Genomic DNA, 26,404 nt, shown 5'->3' on the forward strand with positions numbered 1-26,404 from the left:
GTGGAATATTGATTGCAAGATATTGGACAGGATTTACATTACTGTTGGTTCGTCAACAAGTTACAGTTACGAATTACTTAGACCTAATAACCTTGTTCAAAATGACAATTTGATAATGTAGAAAACAAAAGACAAATACAATCAATTAAAGCACTGGCGATTTGTTCAGAAGAATGAGGAATTGAGGTTGAACAAGCAGTTTTGAAAATGTCAGTTGTGATCTAAGAAATTTACCAAGCGACTAAGAAAAACGATATCTGTAGTTAATTACTTTATTTTTTTTTTAGCAGGAAAACTAACAGGAAAGGTAACAGCAATGTTATGCTGGTAAAGTGCGCCCTCGTGTGGCATTTGATTGAAAATGTTATATCTTTCTTTCTTTCTTTCTTTCTTTCTTTCTTTCTTTGAGCCAGTGAAAATAATAAACTTATCTTCACTTTGACTATAGGCTAGGCTAGATACTTTTGCTTTTAGTTTATGAAATACTTGGGTTTACAGAAAGAGTCTCATAATGCTTTTCATGAAATGTAAGTCTTTATGTTGCAATATATGTTACTGTTTTAGGTTTAAGGGTTATTATATTATTTATTTTATTTTATTATTTTATTTGTTTATTTATATTTATTTGTGGTTAAGTAGGTCATTTAAATAGGGTGAAGTCAGCTAAAATGGGCTATCAGGTAAATGGGCCAAATAAGGCTGTAGCGTCATATCTCTTCAAATTTTTACAGCCAATCACAACACTTGTTGACATGTCAATAGTTTTGATTGGTGAGTTTTTTAAGGAGGGCGGAGTGTTACTTGCATAGACATAATAAATACAGTATTTATTATGTCTATGGTTACATGGAGCTTGTCAGAGAAATTGTGAGGTAAGTGAGCCTGACATAGTAAAATTTAATTCATCACTAATAAGGGTACTAAAGCAAATTTTAGTGAACTTATCAACAAAGCAAAGGTTTAATTTAATTTAAAAAAGAAACTTTGATTTTTGTGAAAAAAGTTGTTTTAGGTAGAAATGGCTGATTAAGCTAAAATGGGCCACAATTTTCAGCTAAAATGGGCTGCATACACACACACACACACACACACACACACACACACACACACACAGAGAGAGACAGACACACACACACACACAATTTTACACAGAAACTGATGGTGAAAATAGGTTTATTGGCCTAGATACAGTATGTCTCCATACAAAATCTTTAAAAAAAATTGCATTGCAGACAGAATGGCTGGAGGACAAGCAAAGAAAGGAAACAGAGATACAAGAAGAGAGAATAGAAATGGAGAGAAAGGAAGATACACACACTTTTACACAGAAATTGAGGGTGAAAATAGGTTTATAGGCCTAGATATGTATCCATACAAAATCTTAACAGTGTTTTAAAAAACATTTGCATTTCAGACAGTATGGCAGGAAGACAAGCAAAGAAATGAAACAGTTAAAGTTGTTAAAGTTATGTTAATTATGTGGGTTTTTTTTTTTTTTGGTCAAAGATGTTCTAATCTTTAACAAAAAGTTTGACAAATATTTCACAAGCATACAACACATACATGCACACAAAAGACACCAATGCACAGAAACACACACCTATACAACATGATCAGTTAATTTTTAACTGCAATAACTTTCTATCTATTGTATCTATATCATATAACCAATTTTATCTTGCAATAAAAACTAAATTAAAAATGATGCTGTGCTAGATGGACAGACCTACAGTTTTCATGAGAAAGAAAGAAAGAAAGAAAGAAAAAGAAAGAAAGAAAGAAAGAGAAAGAAATGGGACCTACTGTGATTGGGTGTGATGTTTTTTAGCTAGTGAGGGGGCAGCAGTGTTTCAGCTACAGCGCTGCATTGAAACACACTCGGCCCCTCCCTCTTAAAGGCTCTTCTGAGCTCAGCGCTCGCGCACATCCCGTCGTCAGCCATGTTGTTTGTCTGACAGCGTACAGCAACAGGTTGTCAAAGATTCTCAATAAAACACTGCATAAAATCTTTAAAGAAACACTGAAAGCCGATTGTCGTCACCTTAATTCAGAGGACAATGGAAATGGATATGTTTCCCTCCCAGGAGATTTCGCAAAGTCAATAATGCTGTTGTGTAATGTGAGTACCTCCTGTAATACTGCTCAAATGTCTGCTCGTTTCAGTGTTATGTGCTTTCATCATACTTTATAGCTGGCTATAATGTAGTTACAATACACATATATTATTTATGTTACATATAATGTTTTTGGTGGTTATCATTAGGTTTTACAGTAGTTGTGTGATGAGTTGAGAAAGTGTCCAATTTCACACTCTTCAAAGTCCTTCAGAGCTTCATATTACAATTATTAAGAGCTCATTGTGAGTCATATGTCTCATTACATGTTAAAGAACTGATTCAAAGTGCTTTCAAACATACTTTCTTCACACAAACCTGCCAGACAAGTGGCAAACTCGTCTGTCTGCCTTTCACGCAGATATGAATCGCTATAAGTAGTGTACAATGTCTAGTGAAGTTAAACAAAAAGAAATTGAGATTTATTTACTTTTATCTTGGTTATTATAATGCTACAGTGATTCATACATGACAATTACCGGAACATTAACTAACAGATGATGGTGATGGCTGTGTTTCAAAACGTAATGCCTTGGCTATATGGACAGCGTTTTTAGGCATCACAGCCAGTGTTCTCCGTCCGATATTCATGAGACAGGTCAGTGTTTCATAACCATTCGTTGGTTCCTGTTGGCTTGTCATTTTATTTGTACCATAGATTGGAGATCGTATTAATCAGTTTGCACCTGACCTCTCTCTTGATAAGCTGCTGTGACCCTGTACTTTAAACGTTATATAACATACATACATAACATTGTAAGTGTTGAGCTTTGAATTAAGACTCTTTTAAGTTAATATTAAGGTAGTTGATTCCTTTTAATTCCCTTAGTTTTTTAAGCAAATGTCCTTGCAGACTTAGGGTCACTGAAAGGAAATTATTTGTCAAGCTATAATGACTTGATTTTTGTCCTCTATTTTCAGGTGAATGATCTGTGACTTATTTTATGTGGTTAACCACAGGCATTATGCTTACCTACCAAATTACCAATTAATATTTTACATTAGAAATAGGTAACACGGTTGTTCAAGATCACGTATTTTTCATGCTTATCTTCATAGCTAGGACTTATCTGCCCTTCATCACAAATGCTCAAAACCACTCATGTTATCTAAGCAGAGCAATGAACGGATCCATTCTGCGTGTTATTTTGTTAGAGCCTGCTGGATATTTGCTTCATTTAGAAAAAGAGACAGTTGGGGATATTTGTTTAGTGTTTGTAGTGTTGCATAATATACTGGTATTTGAGAGGTATTGCAATACCCTGCTTTTAAAAACTGTACGATTCCTCATTTTACTAGTACTGGTACTTTAAGAAAGTGTATTAATAAGAGCGTATTTCCTGAGTTGCATCGACATGCAACAGCAGGGCAGTGTGTGTACACACACATGCTGCACTCAGCACTCTACACTAGCTGGGCCAATCTTTATCATCGTGGGACTGCTTGAAGTTATTGACATATTAAAGCGATAAAGAAACTTGCATGAATGAGAAAATAAAGCATGGGACATGCTTAATTAAAAAGAGTTAATGGCAAAAATAAATGGCAATAAGCCTAGAAAAATAACTCAATGCAGTACTCGCACGCTATCTCACACCCAAAATGCACGCTCAGAAAGCCGCCTTTCAGACAGCATGCGATCAGCAAAATGCCTGTTTTTGCCGAGTATTCACGTAAACACAGACGGTTATAACTTAAGTGAATGTAAAGAGTTGGGAGAAAATTAGATGTGTGTCAATAAGATCGATGCATTAGGTCTTAAAGTGACAACAGCCTAATACAGTCAAGTCAAGCCATCTTCATTTTTATAGCGCTTTATACAAAAGTGTTTGTTTCAAAGCAGTCTTGCAGTGATCAACAGGAAAATGATTCAATGAGGTAAACAGTTCAGTTTGGCTGTAAAGCAGCTCTAAAAAGAAAAAAAGTGTCTTTGTTCAGCTGAAGTCAGTTCAGTGTTGATTCAGTTCCGTTTTAAAGATCATCAATTATTAAATTAGTCCAATTTAGCTACAGCTCTGTAGAAAATGGTGATGTCACCTTGAGAGAAACCAGGCCCAGTTGAGGGACCAGTCCTAACTAGTTCCAAACGAAGCAACATGGTGTGGTTTAATTCTAGGCTGCATCACAAGTCAGAAGTCAGATTGTGGATTGTTATCATTCAAAATATTTCATCCAGTTCCTTTGCTTGAAGATCGGATTCATCACGTTAGTATGGAGATGAAGCTGGTCGTCGGGATTTGTGCAGAGGACTTGTCTGGTTCTCGTGGTCTTTGCTGAGGATGTGTGCCGATGGCTCTTGTGTCAACGAGATCTTCACAGGGGATTGTCTAACTGACATGGGCTGTGTCCTAAATCGTCCCCTATACCCTTAAATAGGGCACTATTTGAGGGGACAGCCATTTGTAGTGGTGTCCGAAACCATAGTGGACAATGTTGAGTGCACTCATTCAATCCCACAATGCACTGAAATAACGAGTGTACAACTGATACACGCTCAACGGCTAGAGAATACCCATAATGCACTGTGAGAGTGCATTTACCAGTTTGTGCAGAGCTGCCAGTTTGCTACGTTTTAAATGATTATTAAACAGCAAGCACAAACTATGCGAAATCGGCAGCCCTTCCGGCACACTCAGTGTCCGAATTCACTCTTTCAAGTGGGCTATATTAGTGGACTAATGTAGGGAATAGTGAATGAGGGTATAGGGTGCGATTTCGAACACAGCAATGGTCTCTGCTGACATTCAGGGATGTGTTGTGTTTGGGTCTAGGTGCAGGCCCATCATCTGATCTGAAAATGAAAAACAAACAATTTTTGCATTGTATGGCATAAGTATATGAACATTTAATGAAAAAATATAAATATATTTTATTCCGGCACATAAAATGTTGCTAAAATAGTGCTGTTATTGTTAACTAAGGCTTAAAAATGTTTTGTTAATTGAAATAAAAGCTGAAATAAAATATAAATATTAGATGGACAGATTTTAACTGGAAAATTAGAAATGTTGTCTTGGCAACTAAATTAAAGCTTAATAGAAATATAAAAAAACAAAAGCACATAACCAATTTACTAAACAAACTGAAATTGTAATGAAAACTGAAAATATAAATAACAGCTAATTCAAAATATTGATAAATACTATAATAATACATAATACTAAAATAACACTGGCTCTTTATCATACTTGTGGTACGGGCCAGGGAAATTAAAAGGCAGGTAAAAATGTCATCTACTGGCCCAGAGACTGCAGCAGAAAGATCCTTGTTGTTGAGCCCTTATGTATGTTTAAGAAGGTCCAATTATGTTTTAGTAGTGTGGTGTTTATATACAGTGTGTATGTTCCTTGACAGCTCTGTGTGTGTGTGTTTGTTCAGGCTTCACTTACACCACCTGCATGACCTTCTGCACATAAAGCCACAAACTAAAGACAACGTCTCTCAGAATGTAGAGGAACTCTGGGTACTTGAAATCTTAGTGTCAAAATATGAATGTAATTCAGTTAAGTGGATTACATTCTAATCCCCAGAAATGAATAATAAAATAGCATTTACAACCCTCTGTGGACTGGAGTTGCCCTTGACTAGTAATTTTTTTTTTTATTATGCTCACCAGACCTCTTACATGGAATGCAAGAACAATACAAATAAAAAAATTCTATATGAATATAAAATATACATTTCAAACATTATTAAAGACAAGTAAGCAGTCTATAATAATAATAATAATAAAAATAATAATAATAAAAATCAAACTACAAGCAAGCAGTAGCACAAATATACACAATAGAGCCAAGATAAAAATGAAATAAACAGTGCTTTTCAGGTAGTTCTAACCGTAGTATACAGATTAGGTAAATTATGTACAGAAATTGAATAGAGTAATCAAATGTAAAATAACACTGCATGGTCTTCACTGTATAAGTTAAATATAGATAAATCCTTATTAATTTTGTCTTTTGTTGTTTGATTAACATTAAAAACACAGACAGCAGCAGGAATATTAGGCTGCTGTCACTTTAAGACATAATGCACGGATCCAGTATACTGATACTGTTACACATGCGTTGTCTTTCTCGTCTGTTTACGTTCACTTAAGATATAACTGACTATGTTTACTAGGATACTTACTTGCCAAGATGGGCATTTTCGCATAATTTTGTATGAAATTTTCCGTTCAAGCACATAAAGACGCGAAAGAGAACTCGGTATATTAATTGTGTGCTGTCAGACGCTGCTTTCTCACACAGCGTGCGAGTACTGAATTGAGTTCTCTTTCACAACATCTTGCATTTGAATGTTTGAATTGTCGAAGCTTAAAATCACATTCAAATGATAAACTGATGATGCAGCACCAGCCAGATTGGGACAGTGACAGTTTCATCAACTCTTGGTTGAACTCGTTGAGCCCTGCATTTAGATCTAGCTCATCAATTATCTTTACGTGGCATGTGTAAGCTTCTCTTTATCTCTCATATTGGGTGCGCATGTGTGAGAGAAAGTGACAGAGTAGAAAGTCCGTAAAGCTAAGCAGGCAATGAAATTATATCTGTGCCAAACTTATTTTTTGCCTCTAACTCAGCCAATGACAAGTAAATTGTATGATTTCACTCGCCTGTGACTAATTAAAATTTTTTTTTTTTAGTTGCTTAGTGTGAATAGGCAACTAAAAATCACTCGCATAAGCGAGTGATTTTCTCGCATTGTAGAGGGTTGCTTTAAAAAAGTTTTATAGGTTCACAGCATAAAAATATTTTTTTGAAATGAGTCAGTTAATACAAATATAAATTAACAGTTTAGGGAAATGAAATCAGTACCAACCACCCTCAGCATCTCTGGTAATTTTGCCAGAGTTTTTTCTTTTTTCTTTTTTCCATGATCAAGGCTCTCTGCTCTCTTTTACAATCAATGCTTTCATTTCCTGAGAACTGAGAATTCAGTGGCAAGCACAAAAGTGAAAGGTCTGATACACAGACCGGGTTTGTTGGTTTTAATGTGGCTTAATGTCTTCTGACCACAATGCTGAGGGACCAGAGCATTTGTACAACATTGTTTATGACCTCTTGACATCCTGTTTCATTTTTGCTTTCCTCCTACTTCCTTCATTCTTTTGTGGTTGTTAATTCTCATACAGGGTGGAGACAGGAGGTGGTAGGACATGGCCAGCTATGACCTCACAGTCTATCTTTGCATCTCTCACATCACTCACATCATTAATATAAAGTGGGTGATGGTAGAATGATAAATTACAATGTGTTTTGTCAGTGTTTCAATATTTCCAAAGAGTTCACACAGTACCGGTTACTGAAACCAATTATTGACAAGCAAATGTTGGAATAATAGAGGGGAATGTTTTGTTCCCATTAAAAAGAGCAGGATATTGGATATTGACTATAAATCAGATTATGTAAAATTTTACCCAGTTGCAAATAACATGCAAAGCGTCAATGAAATACTATTGGTCCACTGCAAGCACTGCCAGTTTGTAAGATGGAGAGAGAGTGAGAGAAAAGGGAGTTATATGACAAATGACAATCATGCCCCATCCAAGCAGTCTTCTGGAAGCTCGTCCTGTCTGACCACATTCTCTTCCTCTCTAGACCTGCTCTCACAGCCCTACCACATTACTGCCACACATCACTTCCTGTCAGCAACTTTCTCACTGTTTTTAGAACTTGTATTCTGCTATCAATAATTGGTTTTCTGACAGCTCTGATATACAACTGGTTTGTTAAATGAGTGTCATGATTAGTGGTAGCTAGTCCAGTATATTAGCTAGGTTGATGTTTGGATGTTTTGGATTGGCCGATACCTGGTCGCATATTAGGGGCGTGTAAAACTACAAATTTACATGAATGTGGGTGTTCTGTGCGACTAGTTGACTAGTCTGTGGTAGGGCAGTCTTGTGTAATTAGGCTGTATCATCATGTCTACCTGCCCCCGATCAGATGTGTTTCTCAGGGATATGCGGACACCAAGGTACAGCCCTTCAGTATTCTAACAAATAGATTAAAAGGTTTGTGTTGGTGCTGCCTTTTTTTTACAACAAATTAAGAGAAAAACTTCTCGTACAGGGTTTTGTAACACAAATAAGCTTGCGTATAAGCTGATATGTATGCATATTTATACACTGCCATGCCGTTCAAAAGCTTGGGATTGGTAAGATTTTTCTTTTTTAGGTTTTTGAAGTCACTTATGCTCGGCAAAGCTGCATTTATTTGATCAAAAATACAATAAACTGTAATAATGATCAAATATATTTTATTATATTTTAAAATGTAGTTTTTCCTGTGATGGCAAAGCTGAATGTTCAGCAGCATTACTCTAGTCTTCAGTGTCACACGATCCTTCAGAAATCATTCTAATATGCTGATTTGGTGCTCCTTTGTCCTTTCTTCTAAATAAAAATATTGTTGTCTTTCAAATAAAAATCTTACTTACCCCAAACTTTTCAATGGTAGTGTACATATTTATAGATAAATGATTTATAAATGACTTTAAGATTGTGTTATATGTGTGTGTGTGTGTGTATGTGTAAAAAAGATCTAAATATATGTATTTTTGTGTGTATAGATATATATTTTCATCTATTATGTCAGTACTGGCCTCAGTCTTTATAAACCTATATCAGTCATATGTAATTATCAGCCATTGGCCACTTTGATCTGTAGATACAGTGGCTTAGTGCTTGTTTCTGTTTATGTCTGTGTCTGTGTGTGTGTGTGTGTGTGTGTGTGTGTGTGTGTGTGTGTGTGTGTGCGTGCAGAGATAATGTCAGGCTAATTGATTTAATGTGTGAATCACAGTTCTTGGCAGACTCCCACTACTGACATTTACTTGAACCACATTGATTTAGTAAAATTGCATGGGTTGTGTGTGATTTTATCAAACAATGTGAGGCTTACAGGGATAAACCTAGAGAACATTTCATTATAAGACTATAACTTACGGAAGCTTGTTTCTGCCACGGAATGAAAAGAAAAGTACAAATTGTGTAAACTCGCAATCGAGGAAAAAAGTCAGAATTGTGAGATAAAAAAGGTCGCAATTACCTTTTTTTATTTTTTATTTCATGGCAGAAACAAGCTTCCATATTTCTTAACCTTCTTAAACTTTTGGTTCTGAGAGGAATTATCATTACTTCCCAAAGTAATGATCAAGACTCTTCCAGCATGAACTGGATAGCTTTGAAATAAGTTTCTGATGTCATTAGGAGGAGGATAGTGATGCAGTCAGTCGTAAACGGTGTAATAAAAGTGTCATTGTTTATTAAGATACTGCACATAGAGCATTATTCTGTTGAAAGCATGGGGAGTTTGGAACTCTCATCCCCTCCCTCTCACCCTTCCTCTCTCCTTCACACATCCTCCTCTCTCTCTCTTTCAGTCTGAGAGTGTAGGATGGAGATAGCGACAGCCCTGCACTCCTCTGCTTTCATTATTAATGGGTGGACATTTCTTCTTTCTCTCTCTTTGTGTGTGTGTGTGTGTGTGTGTGTGTGTGTGTGTGTGTTTGGTGCAGATGACTGAGCTAGCCAGCTGAGACGAGGAGATCAGGACCGCTCTCCTCATATCCCTGCCACCTGCAGCCATGAATGGTAAGAGCTCTGCTTTATATTTCTCTGTGTGTGTGTGTTTACCCACGTGTCTGAACCAACAGGATTTGTGTGTGTGTGTGTGTGCACGCACACACAGAGGACCTTTAGCCCCATAATGGCACTAAAACAAGAGTCTTTCCTTTTTATCATGTCTTCATATTTGCAGTGTGTGCATCGGTATAGCTATACTGCTTTCACACACTGCAGCATGATCACACACAACGGCTCTGATCGTCCGCTCTGCGGCCCATCTGTCAAACTGAAACGTCACTGCTTATTGATTTTGTTTATTTAACAAATTACTTGTGTTTATTAAAATATACACTTTTTTTTTTCTCAGTGCATTTAGACATATATTTGAGTAGCAGGACCAGACCATCCTGTAAATCTTTCAAGGGGTGTTTTTTTAAAGTCGTTCTTTGTCAGGTTTGCCTGTTCCATTTGAGAACAGTTGTTTTAAAGTACATTTCTCTATGATTTGAAATGGTCTATCAAATTTTCTTTCAAAATTTTCAAATTTGTTAGGATGGTAGGACAGTTTGAGCACAAAATGGCTGCTGTTCTCTGTTATCATTAGCAATCAAAAGTCAACAGTGACTTGTTGGTAGAAAAAATTAAGTTTCTTTCTGTGTTATGTGATTGAGTGACTATGTTGTGCATGACGAATGAAATTGTGAATGTAAAGTGACATTAAAACTTGCCAACTTTTGAACTTGGCTCCTCTGAAAAGTCAAATAATGTCACTTCCTCTTCATTGTCATTTAAAATGACAGCTCACTACGTATATTAATATTAGTGTGGTTGGTGAGGTGTTATTTTGTAAAGCATAGAAGTTTTTTTAATGTTTAATAAGTTTTTAAGAAATTTTGCAAAATTGTTTAAATGCAATATCCAGTATGTGACTGCTTATACAAAAAATGTGCAAATGCATGTTCTTAAAAAAAAAGCAAATTCACATACATTTACAATTTTTAATTATTGTATTTAAGCTTGCTTATTGTATTTAAGCTTGCAAAACACTTAATAAAGTATGTGTTGAGTGTGTTATCAAATGTTGTAGACACAAATCATACTCCTTTTATGCAATTACTCTCTTGTATGCTTTTGCCTCGTATTCTGCTTTGAACTCAAAAGCATATTATGCCTACTGTTGCTTTTAGCAGACTTTAACTCTGCAATGCTAGTAAATATCACAGTGACTAACTGCATTTACATGCACTTTAAATGTTAAATTTCAGTCTGACTAAAGTAATAATTTGTGTTTTTAAAATGTCATTTAAACATTTTTTGTCTGACTCAAACCGCGGGGGGCATGGCATTGTGTGCTTGCTGCGAAAGACAGAAGTGATGTGCCACGTATTTATCATTCAAACAGCCTGACTCTGCAAAAGCTAACTGGACCACAAACTGTGCATGTAAATGTACTTGCTGATACTAGAGTACTGAATCTGTCAGCAGCATCACTGTGTTCATAGTGTTGCCTGCATTATTAGTTGTTTAATTCCTTTTCTCTCTCTCTCTCTCTCTCTCTCTCTCTCTCTCTCTCTCCCTTTCTCATATCAATTCAAATGAGCTTTATGGCATGATTGTGTGAAATAGCACAATATTGCCAAAGAAATAGACAAACAAACAGAAACAAAGGGGAAAAATATATATACAGTTTGTGTATTTATCCCTCATTCTTTTTGTGTCTGCTTTTCTTTTAAGGCGGTCGGAGTATTTGGGCTATAACCCCAGAGGAGAGGGACAAACATGATCAGAAGTTTGATACCCTCTCGCCAGTACAGGGCTTTGTTACAGGTATGTGCTTGGGAACATTTGCTGGTGTTAAAATTGTAAAAACATTTTGATATAAATGCTTAAAATTTGTATTCACATTGCAAGCTTAAATGTTATTATTATTATTATTATTATTATTATTAATAATTTTTTTTAATATAATTTTTGTGTATAGCGGAGAAGGCACGAAACTTCTTCATTCAATCAGGGCTTCCTCAGTCTGTGCTAGCTGAGATATGGTGAGAAATCCTGACCATGCACAATCTGTTTAAAAATAAATATATAATCTTGCTCTGATGGCTTGCCTGTTTGTTTGTGTGTGGCAGGACCCTGGCTGATATGAATAAAGATGGTAGAATGGACCGGCTGGAGTTTTCTATAGCCATGAAGCTGATCAAGATGAAACTGCAGGGACAGAATCTTCCTACAGCTCTGCCTATCATCATGAAGCAGCCACCTGTGCCAGCTCCAACCATGCCAGCAACACCTCTCGGTGCGCTGCCAAACTACACTATTACCAGCAGAGCAATGATCTGAGAGGGCATTGGGATTATAACACTTGCACTGTGACAAATTCAAATCTGCATTTTTACACAGTTTATTGTTGTAATTACATATTATTTATGTTAATCTAATTGTTATCCTTGCTCAGTACCACAGTACAGAACAGGCCAAATTTTCTCTTCTATTACCATGGCTGGCTGCAGTCACACATGAATGCTGTTCAAACATCAATATTCAGTGTTCAGCAACCTGACTCGCTTTGTATGGAGGTCATTATGTAGGGGTCATTTAAGGCTTAAAGGCACAGTAGCAAAAGCCTGTTTAATGCTGAGTTACGACTGTTGTTGATGCAAAAAGATCCTTTGATTAACATTAGTTTTAAGCAATGCTACAAAAGTAAAATAATGAAATGAGTGCGAAATAAGTGTAGAAAGATACTTCCCCATTTGCTGGGAAAACCTCATTTCTCATGAAAGTCCTTCTTATGACAGCAGGTGCACAGCTTGATGGCCACAAGATTCAGTTGAGTTGTAATGTGGAACAGATGGCCATAACCACGACCTTCAGCGTGTACTAGAGAAATGTGTCTACAACTTGTGAGATTTGAGAAGTAGCTCCTGAATTCAGTTTTTGTAAAAATTAGATTTTACTAGTGTTAAACTAGTGAGCTCTTGCTATAAGAATGAATAGTTTGAATACTTCTCAAGCACTTTATTTAGTGAATTATCATGTTTTGTTGTCTTTTGTCTGTTTAAAGATATCCTTTGTGTCTTTGCAGGAATGGGAACTATGCCAAATGTACCCATGATGCCCAACATGCCCATTCTGACCCCTATACCAATGACCACCATGAGCCCTATGCCGGGCATGACTCCCATGATGGGCACAGGTCTGTCGGTGCCAGTGATTCCCAACATCAGCACTCCAGCCCTGCCTAATGGACCTATTGCCATTCTACATCCAACCCCCATCCCTCTCACCTCCAGTAAGAAACGCTGTAATGTCCACATGCCAGTGAAGTCTGAATGCCATAAATTATGACAGTTCACAGATTTGATGTGTTGGTTCTGACCGTACACTCCAGGACTTCATTTAAATGAGCACTTTTCTTTTCATTGAAATATCCTGAAAAAATGATTCACAGTTTCGGCAAAAATATTAACCTGTGACACTGAAGACTGGAGTAATGGCTGCTGAAAATTCAGTTTTGCCATTACAGGAATGAGTTACATTTTAAAATATATTAAAACAGAAAAGGTATTTATAATATTTCACAGTATAACTGTTTTAATGTATTTTTGATCAAATAAATGCAGATTTGGAGAGCATAAGAGACTCTTTCAGAACTCTTGTTACTGACCCTAAACTTTAGTAGTGTAAATATCCATATATGTCATTGCGTATATGTTGTAAAGCCAATAGCCTCTGAGAGTGTACAGTGTGCTAAAGGTGAATTGACACTAATCTCTTTTGCTTTTAATGAACTCAGCATTACCTCTGTTTCAGTCTTCCTGTGTCAGGACTAGCTCAGCTTGTGCCTGTAAGACTAAGCTATATGTAGATTTACCAAGAAGCCCTTTATGCATAAACAGTCTCAAAACAATGACTTTGTGGCTTATACTGATTTTGTTCACAAAATAGTGCAGTATTTTGACTCGTGCATGATATATATTTCTTTATTAATGGCTCGTACACTCTGTTCTGGAAGCTTTTAAAGAGCGTCACAGGCTACATTTTTCTTTCAGATGTGTTTGTTTGTGTTTTTTTTTCCGTAGCTCTCCCGCTGTCAAGTTCCTTTTCCTCTTCTCCACTGGGCTTCTCCGCCACTCCAATGAACAAGACCTCATCTTTGCTGGACCTGGGCTCGAGCAGGTCAGGAACTTCCACACATAGATCTTATAGTGTACATAATACTATCTGCACACAAAGTGACTTGTGTACTTGTGTCTACAGCTCAAACTCCTCCCCCTCCACATCGTTGGCCAGCAACTCTCCTAAGGGCGGCCCCTCTGATTGGGCCGTCCCACAGGCATCACGGCTCAAATACAGGCAGCAGTTTAACAGCCTGGATAAACAAATGATCGGTTATTTAACAGGTATTTCATCGTAAATGATTTTCAAAAAAATCAAATCGATAATGGGTGGAAAAAAAAGGTTGGTTGTCTTACTGGTGCGCAAAGAATCGCCAAACAGACAGTTCAGCTAAGCTAGTACTAAGTTACTGTAGATTCTCTTAATGATGCCTGGGGACAAAACATTTGAAATGCCACTGTGATTACTGTCATAATCTCATGATTTACCTGATGTAGAGACTTCAGCTGAAGGCTAAACTAGAAGTGCAGTAAAATGGCAATCCACACCTATGTGGCTCATCTGCATAGCATATGACTGTATCACTTACATACCTCATGACAAAGACACATCTATAGAATTTCAGGATTGAGGAAGTGGGTAAAACATAACTTTATGGGGTTGATTTCACAGGTTTATGGCATTGTTTAAGTTTAAGCCTACAAGCTGTTTTGTTACACGTAATGTAATGAAGGGTGCTCATTTTTTCTGTGTGAGAACGGTTTCTAGATGTGGTAACATATTGGCGGTTTAAGTGGATTTTAGCGTTGTCACATTAAAAATATCGGCCAGCTAGTCAAACCAGTTATGTTAGTACAGCAACAGTATCAACTAGATGGTTGTAAAAAAAAACAACTATAAAAAAGACAGTTTCTAAAACACAGCAGATAGAAAAGGATTTTTTTAAGTTAAAGGGTTAGTTTATCTAAAAATGAAATTTCTGTCATTAAGTACTCACCCTCATGTCGTTCCAAACCCGAAAGACCTTCATTCACCTCGAAAGGTGCAATTATGTTGATGCCTATGTGTGGTTCAGAAACCCTCGGATTTCATAAAAAATATCTTAATTTGTGTTCCGAAGATGAACAAAGGTCTTACGGGTGCGGAACGACATGAGGAAGAGTACTTAATGGCTGAACTAACCCTTTAAGGAGGAAGGTATGTCTATGAATATGGTAATTAGGATCCATATAAATTTTTTCCTGAATCTTATTTCTGCAGGTCCTCAAGTAAGAACTGTAATGGCTACAACATTGCTTACTCAGACCCAGCTAGCTGCCATCTGGTAGGTGTTTTTATTATCCAGTATTTCCATGAAGCATTTTTTGAAAAGAAATTTGACTTGGAATCATTGCAGTTTTTTGCCCTATGTTCAAGAGTAGCTGCGTGCAAATATATGCACATTTTTTGACAGGCCTAATATTATGAAGCATGTACAAGGTGGGTTCAAAAGTCCACTTTTGAGAAAACTTTTGTAAATTTTTCTCATTTAATAGTTTTTTCTTTACAGATAATATTGTTAGCATAAACTTAAGTAAAAAATTAATTAAAGTTAAATTTCAGATTGTCTAAATATTTAGTATAAGCCCTTTTGATTTAATGACACATTTTGTATGTTTTTTTGTTAGGAATCTGGCTGATGTGGATAAGGATGGCAAACTGAAGGCCGATGAGTTTATTCTTGCCATGCATTTGGTAGATATGGCTAAAATGGGACAGCCACTGCCTATGGCACTTTCTACAGACTTGGTGCCCCCATCACTGAGGTACAGCTGACAAGATTTTAACTTGGTCTGCTAATACTATATTATATAAAAAACTTTTGGTCAAGAATGTAAAATACATTTTGAATTAGTATCTGAATTGCTTAAGCTGTTTTAACAATGTTCTTTCTTCATATATATATGAACCTTTAAGGGGAAAGATAGGTGACTCTGTAAATGGAACCACTCCCTCGATCTATGCAAGTCTGGCTGAGGATCTCTATGAATCTGAGCCTCCACAGAAATCAAGGAACAATTGTACGGCTTTACACCACACCCATTATTACATAATACAAATATCTATGACTAGCTTCTTTTACAAAAAAAATCCTCCCACTTTTACAGAGCATATATCAAAACAGATGAACAACAATTGTATAATATTGTTTGATTTGTGAAGGATATGTAATCAATTGGTTTAAATATTGAATTATGCTCATTATAGTGTTCTTACTGACTGTGATTTGCATCCTACTTACTTTTAAGCATACAGTATCCCTCCCTTCCTCCCTGCATATTATTTAAACACTTAAGCCACACTTAAAAATGAATAAATATCATTGCATTAATCACCAAAAAAAAAAAAAAAAAAATCAAGAGGCATAAGTCTTGTTTATAAACAGTATATCAAATGCCATATATCTGGAAAATTGTTGCTTGAACATTCCAGTTCACTTTAATAATTTATATATGTGTTCTGTGTATCTAGTGACTTTTGAAGATAAGTTTAAGAAAAACATGGAGATAGGAAATGCTGAGTTGGAGAAGCGCCGACAGGCCCTGCTGGAGCAGCAGCGCAGGGAGGAGGAGAGGAGAGCACAGAAGGCCAGAGAGGAGCAAGAGAGGAGAGAGAGGGAGGCACGAGAGCTGGAACTGAAGAGGAAGAGGGAAGAGGAGCTCAGACTGGAGCGACAGAGGGAGCTGGAGAGACAGAGAGAGGAGGAGAGACTCAAAGAGCTGGAGAGGAAGGAGGTTAGGGGGTGACCTTGTAAAAATGTGTTCAGACCAAAATTTTACATTTCCCAAAATGTGTTTCAGTGATTTATAGAAATAAAAAACAAAGTTTTTACTGACCATAACTGTGATGCTCCTTACAGGCAGCTAAGAAGGAGCTGGAGCGCCAACGGCAGATTGAGTGGGAGAGAAGGAGAAAGCAAGAGCTCCAAAACCAGAAGAGTGAGGAGCAGGAGGAGATCATCAAGCTCCGAGCCAAGAAGAGAAGTCTCGAGATGGAGCTGGAGGCTGTGGTGAGTTTTTGGGATGAGCACATCATGCTCTCAACTTCTAGATTTCATCTAGACTTTAAATTTAACAACACATTTCTGCTATGTACAATTACTAAATAATTATTTATTTTTTAAATGGACAGAAGGCTTGATAAAGAGATTTTCATCCCACCCCTCCTTTTTTTTTTTTTTTTTTTTTTTTTTTTTTAGGGCAACAAGCAGAAACAAATTTCTGACAAGCTCCGAGATGCTCAAGGCAAAAAGAGAATCCATAAAAACGAGCTGGAAATGATCAACCAGAAAAGAGACTCCTGCATCACTGAAATCAACATTCTGCAGAAACAGTTAGAGGTCCGACTGCTGCATCAGTACCAGCACACACTCTTCATAAATTAAAATGATCTCTATTCATTTACTCTAAAATCTCCATTTATTCTTAATAAAACACAATTTTAGATGTAGATTGCCTCAAGTGCATAGTGGTAATTATTGCAGCTTGTGCAACTTGTGAATGGTTTTTTTTTTTTTTTTTCCCACCCCCCAGGAATTTAAGAGAAAGTTGGGACAGTCGACCACAGAACAGCAAAAACTCAACGACAGACTCCACAGCCTGAGTCTTAACAATCTGCCTAGTAAGATACATTGGCCAGTCATGTTTGTGCTGAATTTTTATTTATTTTTTTCTCCAAGCATTGCTATTTTAAAAAAAAAATTTCCCCATTTGTGATGCAAGCATCTGGAATTGTGTAATACAAAAATTACTTGCATGAATGATGTGTTGAATTGTTAAAAAAAATGTAGTTATAAGAGCTTCAACCATTTAAAACATTGTTTGTTTAAAATGTTTCTGCTGTTTTTTTCCTCAATGTTGCAGCGGCAACAGTGAAGACTTTACAGAGGAATATGGAAGAGAAGGATCTTACCTGTCGAAAGCTTAAAGAACAGCTTAATGTTGTGGAGAAGGAGACTGCAGCAAAATTAGCAGACATGGATCAGTATAAGAAAGAAATCCAGGTAATCTATTAATGTCACTCAGCCATGATTAATAAATTCATGTGAACCAATCAGATCAGAACAAATTGCACCGCATGTTTAGCTAGACTAGTTACACTTTACAAGATTCTGATTAAACCACTGGAGATCTTAACTTGACAAAATATATAATTTCCCAGCTGTAGCAATTTAGCATTTCTGTAGCAAATCTTTCTTAACCGATCAGTGCTAACAGCATGTAGACTGCTACTGATGACACTAATGCGAATAACCCCTATGCTTTTGTCCCTGTGTCTTTATCACTAGCTGTAGAGCTTTTCTGTCTGTCTGTCTACTTGTCTGTCTCTCCCTGGCTTTCGCTGCAGTTTGAGGAAATGGATGACTGCATGCTTAAAGGCCTGCTCTCTTTACTGAGTTGCCTCAGCAATCTCTTCTTCCTTCTGAAGGTTGCACATCTCTTTTTCCCTTCTCCTGCTCATTCTTACTGTAGCTGCTTCACCTTTAGATCATTACCAAAGGTTCTTTACTGCACAAATGATTAGGGATGTATGTAATGCGCTTAACTTCCGTAATGTGGCTCATTTCTGAGTGAAAAAGAATATTCAACCAGAAAGAATGTAGGGTATTTCAGTTTTACTTATTTTAGTACATTTAAAGTTAAACTAAAAGAAAATGAGAAATATTTTCTTGACATCTAGTTGAAATAAGTTTCTCTCTTTTGTATTTATTTTATTTTAGTTATTTATTTCAAGTTACAGAAATATTTTTATGGTTTTTGTTTTAGCATAATAATCCTGGTTTGGAGTAAATTCTGGCTTTGAAGTCAGTGTGAATCCACATGGAATCCCCTTGAATCCTTCTATTGTGACATACTTCTGATTAAAACAGGATATTCATTGAGGAGAGTTTAAATTGAATTGGAACATGAAAATTAGGAATTGCATACCAGAATGGAGCCATACATGTAGGCAAGTTTGCTAAAACAGTGCCTAAATAACTATTTGGCTATTGGTTAATATTATTTTATGGTCTAAATGACGTTAGAAGAAAAGGAAAGTAATTTCAGAAGAATACCATGTTGTTTTTTATTAAAGATTATGAATACAAATTATGCTAATGGTTTTTGATTTCAGTTTAACTTTAAGGACTTTTTGGGTCTCTGTTACACGAATTGTGTCTGAATTGAGTTCAGTGTGTTATAATCTTGTGGTTTGTTTATCAGGATCTCAGAGAGAGCCAGAGGATGCAAGAGTCTGCTTTGGAAAAACTTCGCAACATTAAGGAAGAAAAAATTCGAGAACTAAAGAAACGCAAGCAGGAGGAACTGGAAAAAAAGAGGAGAGAAGAGGAAGAGCAAAAGTAAGAGATTATTTCCTATAGTACACTTACAGAGCACTTTAAAAGCATTTAGGATTTCACAAGCAGAATTTCATTCCTGATGCAGACGCATCAAACTGGAGAAGGAGCGGCAGTGGCAGGAGAAACTGCGTCGTGATGAGGAGGAGAAACAGAGGAGAATGCAGGAGGAGAGAGAGGCCAAACTTCGTGAGGAGGAGGAGAGGGAGAGACAAGCTCGTTTACAGGCTGCTAAAGAACAAGCGGAACGAGAGCGCAAGGCCCGGGAGGAGGAGGAGAGGAGGCGCAGGGAGGAGGAGGAAGAAAGGAGAGAACAAGAGAGGCAGAGACTTGAGGAGAAAAGGAGGCAGGAGGAAGAGGAGGACCGCAGACGGCGAGATGAAGAAAGGAGGAAACTCGAGGAGGAGAGGAAAAAACTAGAGGAAGAAAGGAAAAAACTGGAGGAGTTAAGATTGGAGGAGGAGAGGAAGCGCGAGGAGCGAAAAAGGGCAGAGGAGGAGCAGAGGAGGAAAGAGGAGGAGAGACGAGAAGAGGAGAGAAGAAGGGAGCGTGAAGAGGAGGAGAGGAGGCGACATCGTGCACAAGAGGCTGCCATGAGAGATGCAGAGGAGAGGAAGAGACTAGAAGAAGAGAGAAAGAGAAAAGAGGAAGACCGTAAAAGGCAGGAAGAGGAGGACATGAGGCGTCGAGAGGAGGAGCAAAAGAAACAGGATGAAGAGAGGAAGAGGAAACAGCAAGAGGAAGAAGCAACAGCTGCAAGGCTGAGAGTCGAAGAACAGAACAAGAAGACCACTGTCAAATCAGACATTGTTGCTGCTCTTCTGCGTGGCCTGGAAGAGAGGAAGGGTAAGAAAAAAAGTATACAATGTAGTGTTGTCAAAAGTACCGACTTCGGTACGGTAAATTTTAAAAAGTGATGCTTTGAGCACTGTAGAGCTTAATCGTAAACATCCCTGATTGCCCATTGTGCTCACGCGCTCATCACATATGTCTGTGATTGGCTACAATGCTCAGTGCTTCAAAAACATGTTGTAAATATACATCAATGACGCTTTTCACAAGGCGCTTACACAGATAAACACGGGAGCATTTAAAAGCACAAGCAGGCGTCTATCACACTTTTAAACACTTCTGTGTGGTTTCAAGCACTTTTGTGCGTTGATCATTGTAGCCAATCACAGACGTATAAAATGAACTCGTGAACACGTGAACGTGGCCAATCAGAGGTGTTTACGATTTCGCTCAAAGCCTCACATTTTTAACATTTCAGTACCGACTTGGTAACGAAGTCGGTACTTTTGACAACACTAGTACAATGAGTTTTAAAGTCATGACTAGTCAAGTCATCTCTGATATGGTTGGAATGAATGATAGTTCAATGTATTTGTGATTTCAGGCAGCAAACATCCTCTTGGCACACAGCACAGAAGATCAGCAGCATTGACGACGTTTAAAGCCCTCTACCCTTTCACTGCTAGAAACGATGATGAGCTCTCCTTCGAAAGCGATGACCTGATTGAGGTCAGTTTGACAGAAGAAATGTAGAGAAAAATGTAGAGAAATGTTGTTGTTGTTGTTGTTGTTTTTGTATGTGTGTGTGTGTGTGTGTGAGTGCATTGGTTAAAGGGTGTGGTAAAGTGCTTGCAGAAAAGGTGTGACTTCAGCTGCTCCTTGAAAGATGTAATGGTCTCAGCAGTTGGGGTGGAGGTTGCCGTACAACATACAGCATACTGTACTGCACACTGTGAAACTGCTCCATGTTCACAGCATTAGAGTTTGTTCAGCAGGATTTGTGTTTGTTTAGGTGGATGAGAGCGTAGAGCGAGAGCAGGGCTGGCTGTACGGCAGTCGGCAAGGGAAGATGGGCTGGTTCCCTGAGAGCTATGTGGAGAAGCAGGCCAAATCCGAGGCTCCACTCGTGGCCAAACAAGCCCTGAAGCCACAGGTCTCCATTTCTGTCAGGTGCGGTCTCCAATCTGAATACCTCATGGGGTGTAACGGTACACAAACATGGCAGTTCAGTACGTACTGTACCTCGGTATTGAAGTCACGGTTTGGTACGGGTTCGGTACAGCAGGGGGGAGAAAACTAAAGCCTTTCTTGCACATTACTATAATATTAAAGTTTATAATTAACAACAGAGCCCAAACTATTAAATTCAGTTGCTATTTATTTTTAGATATAATAATCAACACTCAAATAAAACATGTAAATTGCGCATAAGGCAGGTTTTACATTAACTTCTAAATCTAATTATAAAAATATTTTCTACTCCAGTTCATTTTTTAAATATAATTATTTACACAGTTACTGTCATAACTTGTTTCATGACAAATTTATTTAAACATATTAAATGATTAAGATATTAGTAAATATAATGAATATGTAAGCTAATATAGTGCATATATTTAGTGAAATGCTCCCCTCTAGAGTTTATTTCTATAGTGAACTAACAAGCTGTGGACACAAAATGACTTGCCTGAGGTAAATGTTATGCTATTCTCAAGCTGTTTTATTGACGTCTTTCCGCGGTTGAAACACTGGTTGAGAGATTACATGTAAACATTTCTATGCATAGTCTGTTGTTCTTCTGCGCTTTTTCCTGTTGTGGCGGTTAGCAAACAGCATTGCATCGCTGTGCACGCCCCCTTCTGGATTGGAATGTGGACTGCCTGTGACCGACTTTATTTGTCGTCTGACTGCATGCATCAAACTGTGACGATTCAGGAGTAATACATGTACCGTTACGCCCCTAATACTTCATATTGTTCAAATGCTTCATTTACACCTGTAGCACAATCATTTGTACAAACTTTTCCCAATGTACACTCACAGACAAAGTGCATGTGCCAACAGAACCATTACAAAAAACATTCACAGCTACAAACTGCATGTCTTTCATATGAAAGATTCAAAGTTCATTTGGAGTACAAGACCTTTTCACACCAAGTCTGAAAGTATAAAAATATTACCAAACAATGTCTGATGGCATATTTTTGTCATTCTGATAAAAAATAAAACTAATTAAATAACTATCAATTGATATAAGGACTTTGTGTGAAATATTTCATAGAGATGCACTGTTTCATTTCAAAATCTTGTTGAGCATGACAGTAGAACATGTGGAACTTTCTAAAACACCTTCTTCACCAGCAAACTGAGTGACGGACAGAGTGGATCACGGCTGAACTCCGCTTTCACCCCCACCCATGCCACAGGCTCTGCCTCTTCCAGCCATGGTCAGGTATGCAGGATTCCTTGAAAATTACCACATTGTTTTTATGTAAGGTACAACTTCCTTGTAGGGGAATGCAATGGCATTTGCTGCATGTTTTCAGGTGGTGGGGAATGTGCAAGCTCAGGCTCTGTGCTCTTGGACTGCAAAGACGGACAACCATCTCAACTTCTCCAAAGATGATGTGATCACAGTTCTGGAGCAGCAGGAGAACTGGTGGCTGGGAGAGCTCAGTGGGGTTAAGGGGTGGTTCCCCAAAACCTATGTTACAGTGCTGAGCGCCAGTGATACACAAGCAGAGTAAATACCATGCTGAAGTGGTTGTGATGTTGCTACTTTCTTTTTTGACCTAATAGATGAGTGTGTAGCTGTGAGTGTTACATGTACTTTGTCTGTGGAAAGTGTTAATGTGAATATTGTTTTCAGACTTGGCATACTAAAACTCACCGTTGTCCTGAGGTGCTAGTGTCCCTGCAAAGACACTAATTCAGATGTTTGTTTTGTTTTTTTCTTTTGCTTTGCTTTCACTGTTTGGTGTTGTCAATAGTCGTTTGAAATTCAACTGCTTTATTGAAACACCTGAAACACTATTTGATCATCTTGTTTGGTGCGTGATTTTAATTTTTTTCCCTCCATAGTTCTTCTGATGCTTCCGATACGGCAGATGGATCCAACTATGAAGGTAAGAGAATACAGATTTGCTTTTTCTATCAGGAAACTTTGCAGTTGTGACATTCTGAAGCAGTTTTCCCTTAGATGCAAGAGAAGATATCTACATATGAACAACATTTTAAGATTATATTGCTGTACTGTCATTTTGTTTCCTTGCTGAAAAGTATTAATTTATTTAAAAAATGTATGTGTATGTGTAATTATTTTCTAGTAATTTTTTTAACGTGATTTAACATTTCTTGTGGGCAACCCAAACATTCAGTGTGTGTGAGAGAGAGAGTGTGTATATTAATTTCCGGTATGTTTTGTGTCTGTTATGCTTGTGAACACATCACAGTTTTATCTGTGGACATCAGCATTGTCCTTCATTTCTGAGTTTCCGTGAACAGTGTTTGTATGTTGATCCCGTCATCAGAATACGTGGCGCTGTACACTTACGAGAGCCCTGAGCCTGGAGACCTGACCTTCACTGAGGGAGACACCATCCTGGTATCCGAGAGAGAAGGGGAGTGGTGGAGAGGCAGCATCGGAGACAGATCAGGAGTCTTCCCCTCTAATTACGTCAAGCCAAAGGAGACTGATGTAATTTTATTTTTATATTCAGGGTTACTGGCATTTATACATGTTGTTAGTTGTCATACAACTTTTTTTTTCTCATTAGACATCAAGTCTCTCTGGAAAACTTGGAATGCCAGGGAAGAAACCAGGTGAGTAACAGTGTAACGTTCTGTGACAACTTTAAAATCATAGTACTTAATTATAGTTCTCTAAACCTATAGCATGTTATTTTGTTTGTAGAAGTGGCCCAGGTGACCACTGCACACACTGCAGCAGGTGCAGAGCAGTTAAATCTCGCTCCAGGCCAACTCATCCTCATTCTCACCAAGAACTCCTCCGGCTGGTGGCTCGGGGAACTGCAGGTGAGTGAGCTGTTAATGCACAAAGACTTAAAATGAGCCATTTTCCAAACTTTTGTAGCATTTCCCCCTCTGAAATCCACTTATGTTCATCAAGGCACTAAAATTGCAGTTTAAGTAATTTTACAGACCTTTAGAGTTGGTCAAATCTTTATTTCCATGATATGTCCCCAACTGGATAGTTGACATTTTCCCATGTATTGCATCATGTGGCCCCATTATTTATATTAGGGATGCACAATATATTGGTTTCACATCAGCTGTTTTTTAATTTCCTGTCATTAATCAATAGATCAGCAATTGTACACAAGATAATTGTCGACAAGCTGGTAATTATTATGTTATGGCAGGTATATAATTTTTTTAACTTGTATAACTTCTGCAAACAAAACCAGTATAAAATTATTTTGATAAACAGACTGACAGACAAAAATGAAAATATTCAAATTAGCTGCAAAATCTTCTCTTTATCTCTTCAGGCCAGGGGGAAGAAGCGTCAGAAGGGCTGGTTCCCTGCTTCGCATGTCAAGCTCCTGGGCTCAAACAGCGGCAAATCTACACCTGCATCTGCGGCTGGTGAGAAACAGCACAAGTATCCAGGATTGATTTATTTCTCTCTGGATCTCTCCTCATCGCTCTCTCTGTTCTTCCTCCCTATAGTCGGCCAAGTCACTGCCATATACGACTACACCGCAGCGAACGAGGACGAGCTGAGCTTCTCGAAGAGTCAAATTATCAATGTGCTGGACAAAAGCAATCCTGACTGGTGGAAAGGAGAACTCAATGGGGTCACAGGCTTGATTCCTACCAACTATGTGAAAGTGGCCACCTCAGATTCTGACCCCAGTCAGCAGTGTAAGTAGAGACCCATAAACAGACCTATTTTGGTTCTGTGTTTTGAATTATTATTATTATTATTATTATTATTATTATTATTATGCAAGTTTTTCATGGCCTTTTCATTTATTTTGAAAGTTACCTTGGTTTCAGAACATTAAAAAAAATGTGCAGGTTATGCTGCTTAAATGTGGGTGTTTATTATCTAAAAGAGTTTGTATGATGGAGTGTATTACAGGTATTACAGTTTTAATACTTTGTTACAATGACATTTTTATCCATATCTAGTGTTATTTTATGGTGCCTTTTTGGTTCATTTTATTTTTTTGGGTTATTATAAAAACAATATTTTCCAGTCATTTCCAGCTGCACATGTAGTATCTAATGTTGATCTTTTCTTCTCATCCTCCATATTTAGCCACACAATCATTTTTCACAAATTCTTTTCTCCTTCCACTTTTTTTCTTCTCATTTGTGTCCTTCTTTGTAGGGTGATAACACCTTTCCCTCTCTTCACCCATGAGAGACCCACTATCCCCCTCTCACAGTGGAGGTGGTCCTGTTGAAACCACCATTTACTCACCCAATCACACTCCCTTATCTCTCCTCGCCCATCTCATTTGTTTTAAACTAAAACAGGGCTTCTCAATCAATGGACTGGTAGTCTGGACCGATTCTAACTGATTAGTATAGAGGGATAGTGAGTCTTTTTATGGTGTTCCTTTTTTGAATTTTCATTTGCTTTGAAGTTTCTTAAGTGTGGCAGCTTCTTTTATAATATGGGACTTCACAGTAAACCTGTTGCACCTCAGTCATTTTAAAGGATGCTACATTTGTAGGGATGTTACAAGGTGTGAAACTGCCTCTGTATGTCATCGTAATTGCACTAATGATACACTTTGCATACATTTGCTGGTTATAATGCAGCTTTAAACTTAGTATTATTGGTCTCTGGCTATTGAAGGCACTTTGATATTTTAAAGAACAAACACCGGTCACTTTTTGAGGCAGTTTCACCTTGAACCTTTAGATGGTTTACACTCTTTTGCTTCAATTTTATTTGTATTTAGTTTGTTTGAAATCAATGTAAAAATGAAAGACAACTTGTATTACTGTCTGTGGTGTATTTAGTGGTATAGTTATGCTGCTGCTATTTTAAACTCAATGCTTTCGCCTTAGGTGGTATTGTTACATATTTACTGCGTTTTATGCCATGTTTGTGCATGAATCGCTTCTGTATAAACAGATTTGTTAATATTATACGAGAAGCTATGCAAGTAGTTGTGAAATTGTGGACGAATGTTTGCTTTAATATTTTATTGGATGTTGTTAATACTCATTTAAATATCTCAAATACTTTGGATATTGTACTTATATGATTTGAGGAAATCTAGACATTAAAGTCTTTTGAAAAAACAAACGTCGTCCCTTTTAATTTTTGTAATATAAGAGTTCAGTGCCAATGTAACAAAAAAAAAAACATATTTCCAGATACACATTTTAAAAAAAAAACATAGCCTATAAATATTCCATCTTTTATCAACAAAAGTAAAATATAGA

The 26,404-nt window shown here is 37.4% G+C and overlaps 1 protein-coding gene across 5 annotated transcripts in view; it reads left to right on the forward strand.

Moving 5' to 3' along the window:
- The first annotated feature begins 1,895 nt into the window (after positions 1–1,895).
- Positions 1,896–26,404, forward strand: part of itsn2b (intersectin 2b) — a 31,513-nt gene continuing 7,004 nt past the window's right edge. Inside the window, exons 1-29 of one of the 5 annotated variants that reach the window (XM_051867123.1) lie at positions 1,896–2,119; positions 9,636–9,711; positions 11,419–11,511; positions 11,666–11,729; positions 11,817–11,983; positions 12,773–12,979; positions 13,770–13,866; positions 13,948–14,090; positions 15,067–15,130; positions 15,474–15,611; positions 15,763–15,866; positions 16,318–16,580; positions 16,706–16,855; positions 17,045–17,185; positions 17,379–17,466; positions 17,709–17,848; positions 19,050–19,186; positions 19,272–20,029; positions 20,580–20,704; positions 20,988–21,145; positions 22,337–22,427; positions 22,522–22,718; positions 23,057–23,100; positions 23,506–23,672; positions 23,752–23,797; positions 23,889–24,010; positions 24,487–24,583; positions 24,668–24,862; positions 25,335–26,264. In XM_051867123.1, coding sequence (XP_051723083.1) covers positions 9,705–9,711; positions 11,419–11,511; positions 11,666–11,729; positions 11,817–11,983; positions 12,773–12,979; positions 13,770–13,866; positions 13,948–14,090; positions 15,067–15,130; positions 15,474–15,611; positions 15,763–15,866; positions 16,318–16,580; positions 16,706–16,855; positions 17,045–17,185; positions 17,379–17,466; positions 17,709–17,848; positions 19,050–19,186; positions 19,272–20,029; positions 20,580–20,704; positions 20,988–21,145; positions 22,337–22,427; positions 22,522–22,718; positions 23,057–23,100; positions 23,506–23,672; positions 23,752–23,797; positions 23,889–24,010; positions 24,487–24,583; positions 24,668–24,862; positions 25,335–25,339 — 4,008 coding nt within the window. In that variant the 5' untranslated portion in view covers positions 1,896–2,119; positions 9,636–9,704 and the 3' untranslated portion in view covers positions 25,340–26,264. Of the gene's footprint in view, positions 2,120–9,635; positions 9,712–11,418; positions 11,512–11,665; positions 11,730–11,816; positions 11,984–12,772; positions 12,980–13,769; positions 13,867–13,947; positions 14,091–15,066; positions 15,131–15,473; positions 15,612–15,762; positions 15,867–16,317; positions 16,581–16,705; positions 16,856–17,044; positions 17,186–17,378; positions 17,467–17,708; positions 17,849–19,049; positions 19,187–19,271; positions 20,030–20,579; positions 20,705–20,987; positions 21,146–22,336; positions 22,428–22,521; positions 22,719–23,056; positions 23,101–23,505; positions 23,673–23,751; positions 23,798–23,888; positions 24,011–24,486; positions 24,863–25,334; positions 26,265–26,404 lie in introns of those variants that run through there. The other 4 variants (XM_051867120.1, XM_051867119.1, XM_051867122.1 and 1 more) reach the window with 4 other exon arrangements.

Source organism: Ctenopharyngodon idella, chromosome 17 (assembly GCF_019924925.1).
Source record: "Ctenopharyngodon idella isolate HZGC_01 chromosome 17, HZGC01, whole genome shotgun sequence".
In the NCBI taxonomy this organism is placed as follows: Eukaryota; Metazoa; Chordata; class Actinopteri; order Cypriniformes; family Xenocyprididae; genus Ctenopharyngodon; species Ctenopharyngodon idella.